General features: G+C 43.9%; 1 protein-coding gene across 1 annotated transcript in view; it reads right to left on the minus strand.

The window, feature by feature from the left end:
- The window catches only part of C13H2orf92 (chromosome 13 C2orf92 homolog), a 35,716-nt gene that overhangs the window by 17,773 nt on the left and 5,487 nt on the right, over positions 1-12,456 (minus strand). Inside the window, exons 2-3 of the mRNA XM_025354570.1 lie at positions 11,101-11,202; positions 9,430-9,513 (exon numbers count right to left, since the gene is read on the minus strand). Of these exons, the coding sequence (XP_025210355.1) occupies positions 9,430-9,513; positions 11,101-11,202 (186 nt within the window). The remainder of the gene's footprint in view (positions 1-9,429; positions 9,514-11,100; positions 11,203-12,456) is intronic.

Genomic DNA, 12,456 nt, shown 5'->3' on the forward strand with positions numbered 1-12,456 from the left:
GGTAACAGGGCGAGACTCCATCTCAAAAAAAAAAAAAAAAAAATCAACTGAAACAGAAACTCTATACCCATTGCTATGGTTTAAATGTGTTATCAAATTTCATGTGCTGGAAATTTGATTCCCAATGTGGTTGTCATGTTAGGAGGTAGGGCCTAGTGGAGGTGTTTGGGTCATGGAAATTATGCCCTCATTAAGAGATTAATATGGTTTGCACAGGAATGGGTTAGTTATCACAAGAGTGCATATCATGTAAAAGGACAAGTTCGGCCCTCCCTTGCTCTGTCTTTCACCCTCTATGGCATTTCTGCTTTCTGCCATGGGATGATGATACAGCAAGAAGGTTCTTGCCAGATGCTGGCCTCTCAGTCTTGGACTTCCCAGCCTTCAGAATTGTGAGCCAATAAATTTCAATTTATTACAAATTACCCAGCCTGTGATATTCCATTATAACAGCACAAAATGGACATGTAGCAGCTGCACCATCTTACCTTCCCACCAGCAATGTATGAGGGTCTCAGTTTCCTTCATCCTCACCAACATTTGTTATTTTTCTTAAAAAAAAAAAAAAAAAATAGCCATTCTGACTGGGCATGGTGGCTCACACCTGTAATCCCAGCACTTTCGGAGGCCAAGGTGGGTAGATCACCTGAGGTCAGGAGTTCGTGACCAGCCTGGCCCACATGGCAAAACCCCATCTCTACTAAAAATGCAAAAATTAGCCAGGTTTGGTGGCAGGCACTATAATCTCAGCTACTAGGGAGGCCGAGGCAGGAGAATTGCTTGAACTTGGGAGGTGGAGGTTGCAGTAATCTGAGATCGCACCATTGCGCTCCAGCCTGGGTGACAGAGCAAGACTTTGTCTCAAAAAAAGAAAAAAAAAGGCTGGACATGGTGGCTCACGCCTGTAATCTCAGCACTTTGGGAGGCCGAGTGGGGCGGATCACGAGGTCAGGAGATCGAGACCACCCGGCTAACACATAGACGGGGTTTCACAGTGAAACCCCATCTCTACTACAAATACAAAAAATTAGCCGGGCTTGGTGGCGGGTGCCTGTAGTCCCAGCTACTCGGGAGGCTGAGGCAGGAGAATGGCGTGAACCCAGGAGGTGGAGCTTGCAGTGAGCCGAGATCCGGCCACTGCACTCCAGGCTGGGCAACAGAGCGAGACTCTGTCTCAAAAAAAAAAAAAAAAAAAGCCATTCTAAGAAGTGTGAATAGTGGTAATTTGCATCTGCCTAATGACTAATGACGTTGAGCATCTTTTTATGTGTTTATTAGCCATTTGTGTATCTTCTTTGGAAAATGGCTATTCAAGTTATTTGCCCATTTTTGGAGTGGGTTGTTTGTTTTGTTGTTGTTAAGTTACAGGAGTTTCCTGTGTCTTCTGGATATTGATCCCTCATCCAGATATGTGATTTGCCAACATTTTCTCTCATTCTGTGGGAGAAATGCCTTTGATATACAACAGTTTCTAATTTTGACGACGTCCAATTTAGCTATTTTTTTCTCTTTTTGCCTGCTTTTGGTGTCAAACTTAAAACACCACATGCCTAATTCAAGGTCATGAAGATTTTCACCTATGGTTACTTCTAAGAGACTAGTAGTTTTTGCTCATAAATTTAGATCATTGACCCACTTTGAATTTTTGTATATGGTATAAGGTAATGAGCTAGCTTCATTCTTTTGCCTGTGACCTTCCAGTTTTCCCAGGACCATTTGTTGAAGAGACTGTTATTTCCACTCTGTTGGCTTTGACACCCTTGTTGAAAATCAATTGACTGGCTGGGCACAATGGCTCACGCCTGCAATCCCAGCACTTTGGGAGGCCAAGGCGGGCAAATCATGAGGTCAGGAGATCGAGACCATCCTGGCTAACACAGTGAAACCCCATCTCTACTAAAATTACAAAAAATTAGCCAGGCATGGTGGCGGGTGCCTGTAGTCCCAGCTACTCGGGAGGCTGAGGCAGGAGAATGGCATGAACCCAGGAGGCAGAGCTTGCAGTGAGCTGAGATCGTATCACTGTAATCCAGCCTGAGTGACAGAGTGAGACTCTGTCTCAAAAAAATAAAATAAAATAAAAATAAGCTGGGCATGGTGGCAGGTACCTGTAATCCCAGCTACTCAGGAGGCTGAGGCAAGATAATTGCTTGAACTGGGATCCAGGAGATGAAGGTTGCAGTGAGCCAAGATCACGCCACTGCACTCCAGCCTGGGTGACAGAGTGAGACTCCATCTCAAAAAAAAAAAAAAAAAAAAAGAAAAGAAAATCAACTGACCGTAGACATATGCATTTCTTTATAAACTTTCTATTCTACTCTATTGGTTTATATGATTAGCCTTATACTAGTATCACACTGTTTGGATAACTGGGCTTTGTAGCAAGTTTTCAAATGAGAAAGTGAAATTCCTCCAACTTTTTTCTTCTTTTTCAGGACTATTTTTGCTGTTTGGCGCATTTGAAATTCCATATGAATCTTATGATTTTTCTCTTGCTGGGAAAAAAGCCCTTGAGATTTTGATAGGGATTATATTGAATGTGCAGATCACTCTGGGCAACTTTGACATCTTTTTTTTTTAAAAAAATAGTTACCAGGTCTTACTGTGCTGCCCAGGCTGGATCTCAAACACCTGGGCTCAAGTGATCCTCTTGCCTCAGCCTCCCAAGTGCTAAAATTACAGGTGTGAGCCACCATGCCAGGTCAATTTTGACATCTTAACAATATTAAGTTTTTCAGTCCATGAACATGAGATTCTTTGTCTCTCTATTTTCTTTCATCAATTCTTTGTAGTTTTCAGTATCGGTATAAGTCTTTCACTTTCTTGGCTAAATTTATCTCTAATTATTTTATTGTTTTTTGATATAATTGTAAATGGAATTAATTGTTCTCCTATCTTGTTTGGATTATTAGTGTATATATTGTTAGTGTATAAAAACAGAACTGCACAACTGATTTTTGTGTGTTCAATTTGTACCCCACAACTTTGCTAAATTCATTTACTGGTTCTAACGTGTGCGTGTGTGTGTGTGTGTGTGTGTGGAGTCTATACGGTTTTCAACATATAAGATCAAGTCATCTGCAACCAGAGACTTCTTCCTTTCCAATTTGGATGCCTCATTTCTTTTTCTTGCCTAATGACTCTGGCTATGACTTCCAGTACTGTATTGAATAGAATTGGTGAGAGCAGGCATCCTTGCCCTGTTCCTGATCTTTGAGGAAAGCTTTCAGTCTTTCACCATTGAGCATGATATCATCGGTGGGTTTTTCAAACAGGCCTTTATTATGTTGTGGTAGTTTCCTTCTGTTTCTAGTTTGTTGAGTTTTTTTTTTTTTTTTTTTTTATCATGAAAGAGTGTTGAAATTTGTCAAATACTGTATCTGCATCAATTGAAATGATAGTTTTCCTCCTTCATTATATTAATGTGGTATATTACAGTGATTTTTATTACGTTCAACCATCCTTCTGTTCCAGAAATTAATCCTTCTTGGTCTGGTGAATAGTTCTTTTAATAGGCTATTGGATTTGGTTAGCTAATGTTCTGTTGAGGATTTTTCTGTTTACAAGAGACATTTGTTTTTAGTCTTCCTGTAGTGACTTTGTCTGCCTTTGGTATCAGGGCCATACTGGCCTCTTAGAGTAAGCTAGGAAGTGTTTCTTCCTCTTCAGTTTCTTGGAAGAGTTTGAGGACTGGTGTTAGCTCTATTTATAGCTTTTGCAGATTTTGCCAGAGAACACATCTAATTCTAGACTTTCTTCGTTGGAAAGTTTTGATTACTGATTCATTCTCCTTACTTGTTATGTGTCTATTCAGATTTTCTTATTCTTCTGGAGTCAATTTTGCAAGTTCATGGGCTTCCAGGAATCTCAAAATTTCATCTAGGTCTTCCAATTTGTGAGCATACAAATGTTCATATTCTTCTCTCATTAAATCCTTTCTATTTCCAGAAAATCAGTAGTAATATTCCCACTCTAATTTCTGAATTAATAATGGGTCCTCTTCTTTCTTTGCCAATCTAGCTAGAAGTCTGTCAATTTCGTTGGTGTTTTTAAGCAACTAATTTTGGGTTTCATCAGTTCTCTTCTATTTTCTGTTATTTCACTTCTTTCCTCTGTATACTTTACTATTTCCTTCTTTCTTCTGGCTTTCAACTTAATATGCTGTTCTTTTTCTAGTTCCTTTAGGTGTACAATTAGGTTATTTATTTAAGACCCCCCGCCCTTTTTTTTTTTTGAGACGGAGTCTTTCACTGTTGCCCAGGCTGGAGTGCAGTGGCGCCATCTTGGCTCACTGCAAGCTCTGCCTCCTGGGTTCACACCATTCTCCTGCCTCAGCCTCCTGAGTAGCTGGGATTACAGGCATGTACCACCATGCTCAGCTAATTTTTGTATTTTAGTAAAGACGGAGTCTCACCGTGTTGGCCAGGCTGGTCTTGAACTCCTGAGCTTAAGTGATCTGCCCGCCTCAGCCTCCCAAAGTGCTGGGCTTACAGGCATGGGCCACCAGGCCCAGCCATTTTGCTATTTGTTGTGTATATGTGTGTTGTGTTTTCAGTCATTTAGGGGTTTGTGTTTTGTGTGTGTTTTCTTTTGCTCCTCATTCCCCCATTACTGCTTTTTTTTTTTAAGTTGGTTCTTTATAATGTTCCATTTGACTCTTTCTCTTTTTTCTTTTCTTTCTTTTTTTTTTTTTTTTGAGATAGAGTATCACTCTTGTTGCCCAGGCTGGAGTGCAATGGCGTGATCTCAGCTCATGGCAACCTCTGCCTCCCAGGTTCAAGCAATTCTCCTGCCTCAGGCTCCCAAGTAGCTGGGATTACAGACACTTGCCACCACACCCGGCTAACTTTTGTATTTTTAGTAGAGACAGGGTTTCATCATGTTGGCCAGGCTGGTCTCAAACGCCTGCCCTCAGGTGATCCCCCCACCTCAGCCTCCCAAAGGGCTGGGATTACAGGCATGAGCCACCCTGCATGGCTTCAACTCTTTTACTCTTTTATTCCATCTTTTTTTAGTTATTATTTACTGGTTACCTTGGAAACACCTAAACTAGTTAAGTTAAAATTTGTTTAGCTGGGCGCGGTGGCTCAAGCCTGTAATCCCAGCACTTTGGGAGGCCGAGACGGGTGGATCACGAGGTCAGGAGATCGAGACCATCCCGGCTAACCAGTGAAACCCCGTCTCTACTAAAAAATACAAAAAACTAGCTGGGCGAGGTGGTGGGCGCCTGTAGTCCCAGCTACTTGGGAGGCTGAGGCAGGAGAATGGCGTGAACCCGGGAGGCGGAGCTTGCAGAGAGTTGAGATCTGGCCACTGCACTCCAGCCTGGGCAACAGAGCGAGACTCCGTCTCAAAAAAAAAAAAAAATTGTTTAAACTTAAACACCTAGTTATCTTAAATTTATAACAACCTAGTTTGCATGGTATCAACTTAGTTTCAATAGTATACAAACACTCTGCACATATATATCTCTATTCCCTTCCCTTTATATTGTTGTTATTACAGAATCTATCCTTATACATTGTAAGACCATTAACAGATGTGTAATTATTATTTCATGCATTCGCCTTTTAAATAATATTTTTAAAAGGCAGAAGTTATAGATGAAACTTAAAGTACAATAAGACTTTTAGAACTGGTAGTTACCTTTGCCAGCATTTTTTTTTCTTATGTCTTCAAGTGACTGTCAAACGTCCCTTCATTTCAGCCTGAAGGGCTCTCTTTGCCATTTCTCATAAGGCGGGTCTCTCAGCTTTTGTTTATCTGAAAATGTTCTATTTCTCTTTTATTCTGGAAAGATAATTTTGTCAGATAACTCTTGCTTGACAGTATTTTTCTTTTTTTTTTTTTTTTCAAGAAAGGATCTCACTCCCATCACCCAGGCTGGAATGCAGTGGCGCAATCTCAGCTCACTGCAGCCTGGACTTCCCAGGCTCAGGTGATCCTCCCGCCTCAGTTTGCTGAATAGCTGGGACTACAGGTGTGCACCATCACACCCAACTAATTTTTTTTTTTTTGTATTTTTAGTAGAGACAGGGTTTTGCCATATTGCCCAGGCTGGTCTTGAATTCCTGGGCTCATGTGATCTGCCCACATCGGCCTCCCAAAGTGCTGGGATTACAGGCATGAGCCACCATGCCCTGCTGATTACATTATTTTTCTTTCAGAACTTTGAATGTGCCATCCTGCCTTCTACCCTCTGTGGTTGTTGAGGAGCAATGAGTGGTGAATTTTACTGAGGGTTCCTTTTATGCTATGAGTCACTTCTCTGTTACTGCTTTCAAGATTCCCTTTGTGTATGGATTTTGACAATTTGATGATAACGTGTTTCACTGTGAATCTCTGAGTATTGTGCTTGGAGTTCACTGAGCAACTTGAATGTGCATATTCATGTCTTTCAACATATTCAAGAAGTTTGGGGCCATTCTTTATTCAAACATTCTCTTCGGGTCTCTCTCTTTGTCTTCTCCTTCTGAGATTCCCATAATGTATATTTTAGTATGCCTGATGATGCTCCACAAGTCCCACATGTTCTATTCATTTTCTCTTTTTTTTTTCTTTCTGCATCTCAGGCTGGATACTTTCAATGTCTTATCTTTAAGTGTGCTGATCCTTTCTTTTTTTTTTTTTTTCGAGACAGAGTCTTGCTCTGTTGCCCAGGCTAGAGTGCAGTGGCACCATCTTGGCTCACTGCAAGCTCCGCCTCCCAGGTTCATGCCATTCTCCTGCCTCAGCCTCCCGAGTAGCTGGGACTACAGGTGCCCACCACCACACCCGGCTAATTTTTGTATTTTTAGTAGAGACGGGATTTCACCATGTTAGCCAGGATGGTCTCAATCTCCTGACCTCGTGATCCACCTGTCTTGGCCTCCTAAAGTTCTGGGATTAATGGGCATGAGCCAAGTATTCATTTATTATACTTTTCAGCTCCAGAATTTTTTTGGCTCTTTTCAATAATTTCTATCTCTTTATTGATATTATTTATATATTGTTTTCCTGATTTCCTTATTTGTTAATGATCTCCTTTAAGTTCAGTGAACATTTGAAGACAGTTGATTTAACATCTTGTGTAGTAATTTTAATTCCCAGGTTTCCTCAGGAACCAGTTCTGCCAAATTCCTTTTTCCTGTGAATGAGCCATCCTTTCCTGCTTCTTTGTATGTTTTATAATTTTATGTTGAGAGATGGACATTCTGTGTATTACATTTTAATAACTCTGGAAACCTAATCGTCTCTTTCAGTGATTGTTGATTTTTGCTTATTGAAGGCTGAAGCAATTTTTTTTGTAACTTTTCCAAACTAGTTTTGCAAAGTGTGTAGTTCTTGTTGTGTGAGAATGCTGAATTTTCTGTTTTCTTATATCTGAAGTTAGTCAATGACCTGACAAAAGTTTCCTTAAGTGTCTATTTCCAAAAAGAGAAAAACAAAAAACCTTATTTCCTTAAATCCCCTCAACAGGGTTGCTTGGAAGCCTCTTCAGCCCACAGAGTTTTTTAACTGGCATTTAACAATGCCAGTTAAAACAATGGTCAGTCTTAGTGTTAGCCCCTTGGTGTTCTAAAATAGCAATCAGCAATCAAATACACAACCTGAGTTTTAGAAGACAGGTCTCTATTGCCCATCCTGGCACCAGCAATCCTTGCTAGGAATGTGGACTGCTCTCCACACTGCTGCCTATCACAGGGCTTGGGAAGGGAGGATGGTAGCCACTACCCGAAATGCTGAAATTTGGCAACCTCTTCATCAGGCTCACTCTTGGACACTGCAAGTGTTCTACTAGACGCCAATATTCCATAGCTACTTAACGTAGTTTTGCCAGCTAAATTGTTGTTTTGGTAAAGGGACAGATTCCTGGAGCTCCCCACCCCACCACTTTCCATCTGGGCCTTCGTTTTTCTCAAATAGTAAATGAGAAGCTTGGAGAAGATGAATGAGTCACAGCCTAGAATCACCTGAAGGGCTTTAAAACCTAGTGATGCAAAGGTCTCACCCCACCGCACATAAATGATCACTGAACATGAAATAAGACATCTCTCTCTCTCTCTCTTTTTTTTTTAACAGACAGTATAGCTCTGCTGCCCAGGCTGGAGTACAGTGGCACAATCATAGCTCATGGCAGCCTCAAACTCCTGGGCTCAAAAGATCCTCCCACTAAGGGAGGAGACCACCCCTCATACTGTCTTATGCCCAATTTCTGCCTCCAAAGAAATAAAAAGTCAAAACTAAAAGGCAGAAATGAAATCCGCAAGCAGACAGCCCGGCACCGCACCCTGCGCCTGGTAGTTAAAGATCAACCCCTGACCTAATCAGTTATGTTATCTATAGATCACAGATATTGTATAGAAATGCACTGTGAAAATCCCTGTCCTGTTTTGTTCCCATCTAATTACCGGTGCCTGCAGCCCCCAGTCACGTACCCCCTGCTTGCTCAATCAGTCACGACCCTCTCGCACGCACCCCCTGAGAGTTGTGAGCCCTTAAAAGGGACAGGAATTGTTCACTCGGGGAGCTCGGCTCTTGAGACAGGAGTCTTGCCAATGCCCCCGGCCGAATAAACCCCTTCCTTCTTTAACTTGGTGTCTGAGGAGTTTTGTCTGTGGCTCGTCCTGCTTCACCACCTCAGCCTCCCGTGTAGCTAGGACCACAGGCACATGCCACCACACTTGGCTAATTTGTCATGTGTCGGGGGAGTTGTTTTAGCGGTTTTTGGTATGTTGCTCAGGCTGGTCCCGAACTTCTGCCCTCCAGCAATCCTCTCGCCTTGGCCTCCCAAAGCCCTGGGATCATATGTATGAGGCACCGCGCCCGGCCAAGGGGTGTCTCTTTTTATCCTTTTTCTTTTTTTCTTTTTTTTGAGATGGAGCCTTGCTCTGTCACCCAGGCTGGAGTGCAGCGGCGTGATCTCAGCTCCCTGTAAGTTCCACCTCCTGGGTTCAAGCAATTATCCTGCCTCAGCCTCCCAAGTAGCTGGGATAACAGGCGCCCGCCACCACGCCCGGCTGATTTTTGTATTTTTAGTAGAGACGGGGTTTCACCATGTTGGCCAGGCTGGTCTCGAACTCCTGACCTCAGGTGATCCTCCCACCTCAGCCTCCCAAAGTGCTGGGACTACAGGCCTGAGTCACCGTGCCCGGCCTGGGGTGTCTCTTTTAAACAGTCTCCCCAGGGTATTCTCACACTACCAGATGCTCCTGCTCCAGAGATCACTTTTTGAGGAGCAGGATCCTTTCCAGGTGTTTATTTTCCACGTTGGGCTTAATTTATTGAGGTTTTGACTCATGGAGAAACAGATTCTAGCCTCAAGGCAAAGCAGCTGCTTTCCCCTCAAGGCAGCAGGAACAGGCTACTTGAGTGACAACTCGGGACAAGCATGCAAGCAGGTAACTCTTCAAACACAGGCTAAAGGCTTCATGGCAGGAGGCTACTTACCAAATATTTTAGCCAAATGTTCCTCTCGTTCCTTTGAACCTGATGCAAATACAGCATCGTTCAAGCTCTTTGGTTGGGAATAGCCTATGGGAAAATAAACCATGGCTGTGATTAAGTCTTTCATTGGATCTGCAGGTATTCCCTTTAAACTGATACTCTTCTGCACGGCATTTTGAGGGCAGCATCATGCACTTGGCCTGAACCCACCTGTTCTGAGTGTCACAGAGCAGTCATGAAGTGTCTGCAAGCATCTGAAGTTCCAACACAACACCAGGGGCTAAGCTCATTTTCACATGGTCTCTTGACAGACAATATGCATAAGCATTGAGAGATTTGTGCACAGGGCAGGATTAACTCTATGGGAAAACTGGTAGAAAGGCCTACATGGTGTATGCCAAACGATTTCAAGCACAATCACTTTGATCCAATAAATGACATGTGGACAGTTCTCTGTTCATAAGACAGTGATGAATCATTAAGAAAAGATATACTTAATCAGGCAAGCACTTTGCTAAAAATGTGTTCCTAGTGGCCGGGCGCGGTGGCTCACGCCTGTAATCCCAGCACTTTGGGAGGCCAAGGCGGGTGGGTCATGAGGTCAGGAGATCGAGACCATCCTGGCTAACACGGGGAAACCCCGTCTCTACTAAAAATACAAAAAAAGAGCCGGGCGTGGTGGCGGCGCCTGTAGTCCCAGCTACTCAGAGGCTGAGGCAGAAGAATGGCGTGAACCCAGGAGGCGGAGCTTGCAGTGAGCCGAGATGGCGCCACTGCACTCCAGCCTGGGCGACAGAGCGAAACTCCATCTTAAAAAAAAAAAAAAAAAGTATTCCTCATAATGTATCAGCCAAGGGAGCATCATAAAACATGATTCAGGGCAAGCTACTGAGATTATGCAGTGAAATATTCATATCTTTTCTCAAAGGCTTATGGAATGCATTGGCAGAGTGATTAGTTACTAAACTGCTTTACTGAGAGTCTTATAATTCACGGCACACAAAGCTGGTTTATTCTGATAACTAATTACTCGTTGTTACTTTTCTTCCTAATTCACATGATGTCCACCTTCCAGGGTTTCTCTTTTCTTCGTGTGATTTGGGGTTAATATGCATTATTTTTGCCTACGTGGCCAGCTGCTTCCTCTCAGCATTGGCATTGGAGCATCAGTGCTGGAGGAGAAATCAGCTCTGCTTCTCCGGGCAAATATTTTACAGAGGATGGGGCAGAATGACGGCAGGGGTGACAGGGAGGGACGTAGGAAGACATTGTTCTCCCAAGCCGGTGACTTGGGCACTCACAGGCAGTGACCTAAAAAGTGCTGGTGAATAGCTTTATAGCTCATAGCTCCTGTTACAAGGAACAGTGAACCCCACTTGCAAGCCAGGCTTCCGTCCTCTGCACAGCCTCCACAGTGGCAGAACGCGCCTGACACTGCACATCAGGGATCACCCCAAAATACAGGGATATCCACACTGAAGCCTATAGACTCCCATATTGGGAGGAAGATTGTAGAGGGGATTTCAGAGAGTTCTTCACATCTCAGTTTGGCTTTGCCCCCCACCACCCCAGTAGTTAATTTAAGGAACGCTAAAATGCTAGCATCGCACATTTGAGATAACACAGAGGTCTGCAGAGGTACATACGCATGTCAGGTTACCGACATGTACTTGCTTTTTTGTGTGTTTCTCTTTGTAATGGATCTGACTGCTGTTCTTGTTTCATCAAACGATGGGTCATACGGAGCCTTGGAAAACACTTGCAGCAGAATTTCATCTGCAGTGAAGTAAACAAAGGCATGTTAATACCAGCAATAGTTTGCTAAGTACCTAAAGCAGACGATGAATACAACGAATGCATGACACAAACTCAATGGATATTGGACATTATAGGGAAGGAAACTCCAACTACCTAAATCACTTGCAGAACATTTTAATGGCAGGAGACATTCGGGGTAGCAAACACTGCCCACTAAAGATATATGACCCCAAATCTCATGATACTCAGTGCCCTCATTCTCCTCCTTCTTCCTGCTGTCAGTCTGCAACACAAGCGCTGGTGAGGCCCCCGATGATATCAGAGAAGCGGCCTTTCCCAGCCTCCTGCGCCAAAGCCACAGTGGCCGCTCCCAGATTGCTATGACAGAAGGAAAAAAAACCCACTCTTTGTTTAAGCCACTGTACGTCAGGTTTTCAGGAAATTGCAGCCAGGTGCACCAGGTGCATTCTTTTTTTTTTTTTTTTTTTTTCTCTTGAGATGGAGTCTTGCTCTGTCGCCCAGGCTGGAGTGCAGTGGTGCGATCTCAGCTCGCTGCAAGCTCTGCCTCCTGGGTTCATGCCATTCTCCTGCCTCAGTCTCCTGAGGAGTAGCTGGGACTACAGGCGCCCGCCACCTCGCCCGGCTAATTTTTTGTATTTTTAGTAGAGACACGGTTTCACCGTGTTAGCCAGGCTGGCCTCGATCTCCTGACCTCATGATCTTCCCACCTCGGCCTCCCAAAGTGCTGGGATTACAAGCGTGAGCCATCGCGCCTGGCCCAGGCGCATTCTTAACTGGTACAGCAACTATGGCACCACACGGACTGCCCTCACCGGGATGATCTTGACCACTCACTTTTATGACCCATTACTGTACAGAGGAACCAAGCCCACGCCCCTAAAGATCACAATGCTCCTGGAGACTGGACTAGAGAAGAAGACTTCAGATCATTCACACAAGCTTTCAACCAGCCTTATCTCTGCACAGACACAGGACGAGGTGCTGGGGGTTCAAGGAGGAAGGTGACCTGGTGTGTGGTGTGCCTCCCCGAGCCATCTAGATAGTGGGAGAGGCAGAAGTATACACAGATATAACCAGACACGACACAGTCACACAGAACTACAAAGCAAGGGCCAGGGAAGACAGGAGGGGAAGAAAACCAGCTCGGCCTGGCCGGGCGCGGTGGCTCAAGCCTGTAATCCCAGCACTTTGGGAGGCCGAGATGGGCAGATCACGAGGTCAGGAGATCGAGACCATCCTGGCTAACATGGT

This window comes from Theropithecus gelada, chromosome 13 (assembly GCF_003255815.1).
Source record: "Theropithecus gelada isolate Dixy chromosome 13, Tgel_1.0, whole genome shotgun sequence".
Taxonomy (NCBI): domain Eukaryota; kingdom Metazoa; phylum Chordata; class Mammalia; order Primates; family Cercopithecidae; genus Theropithecus; species Theropithecus gelada.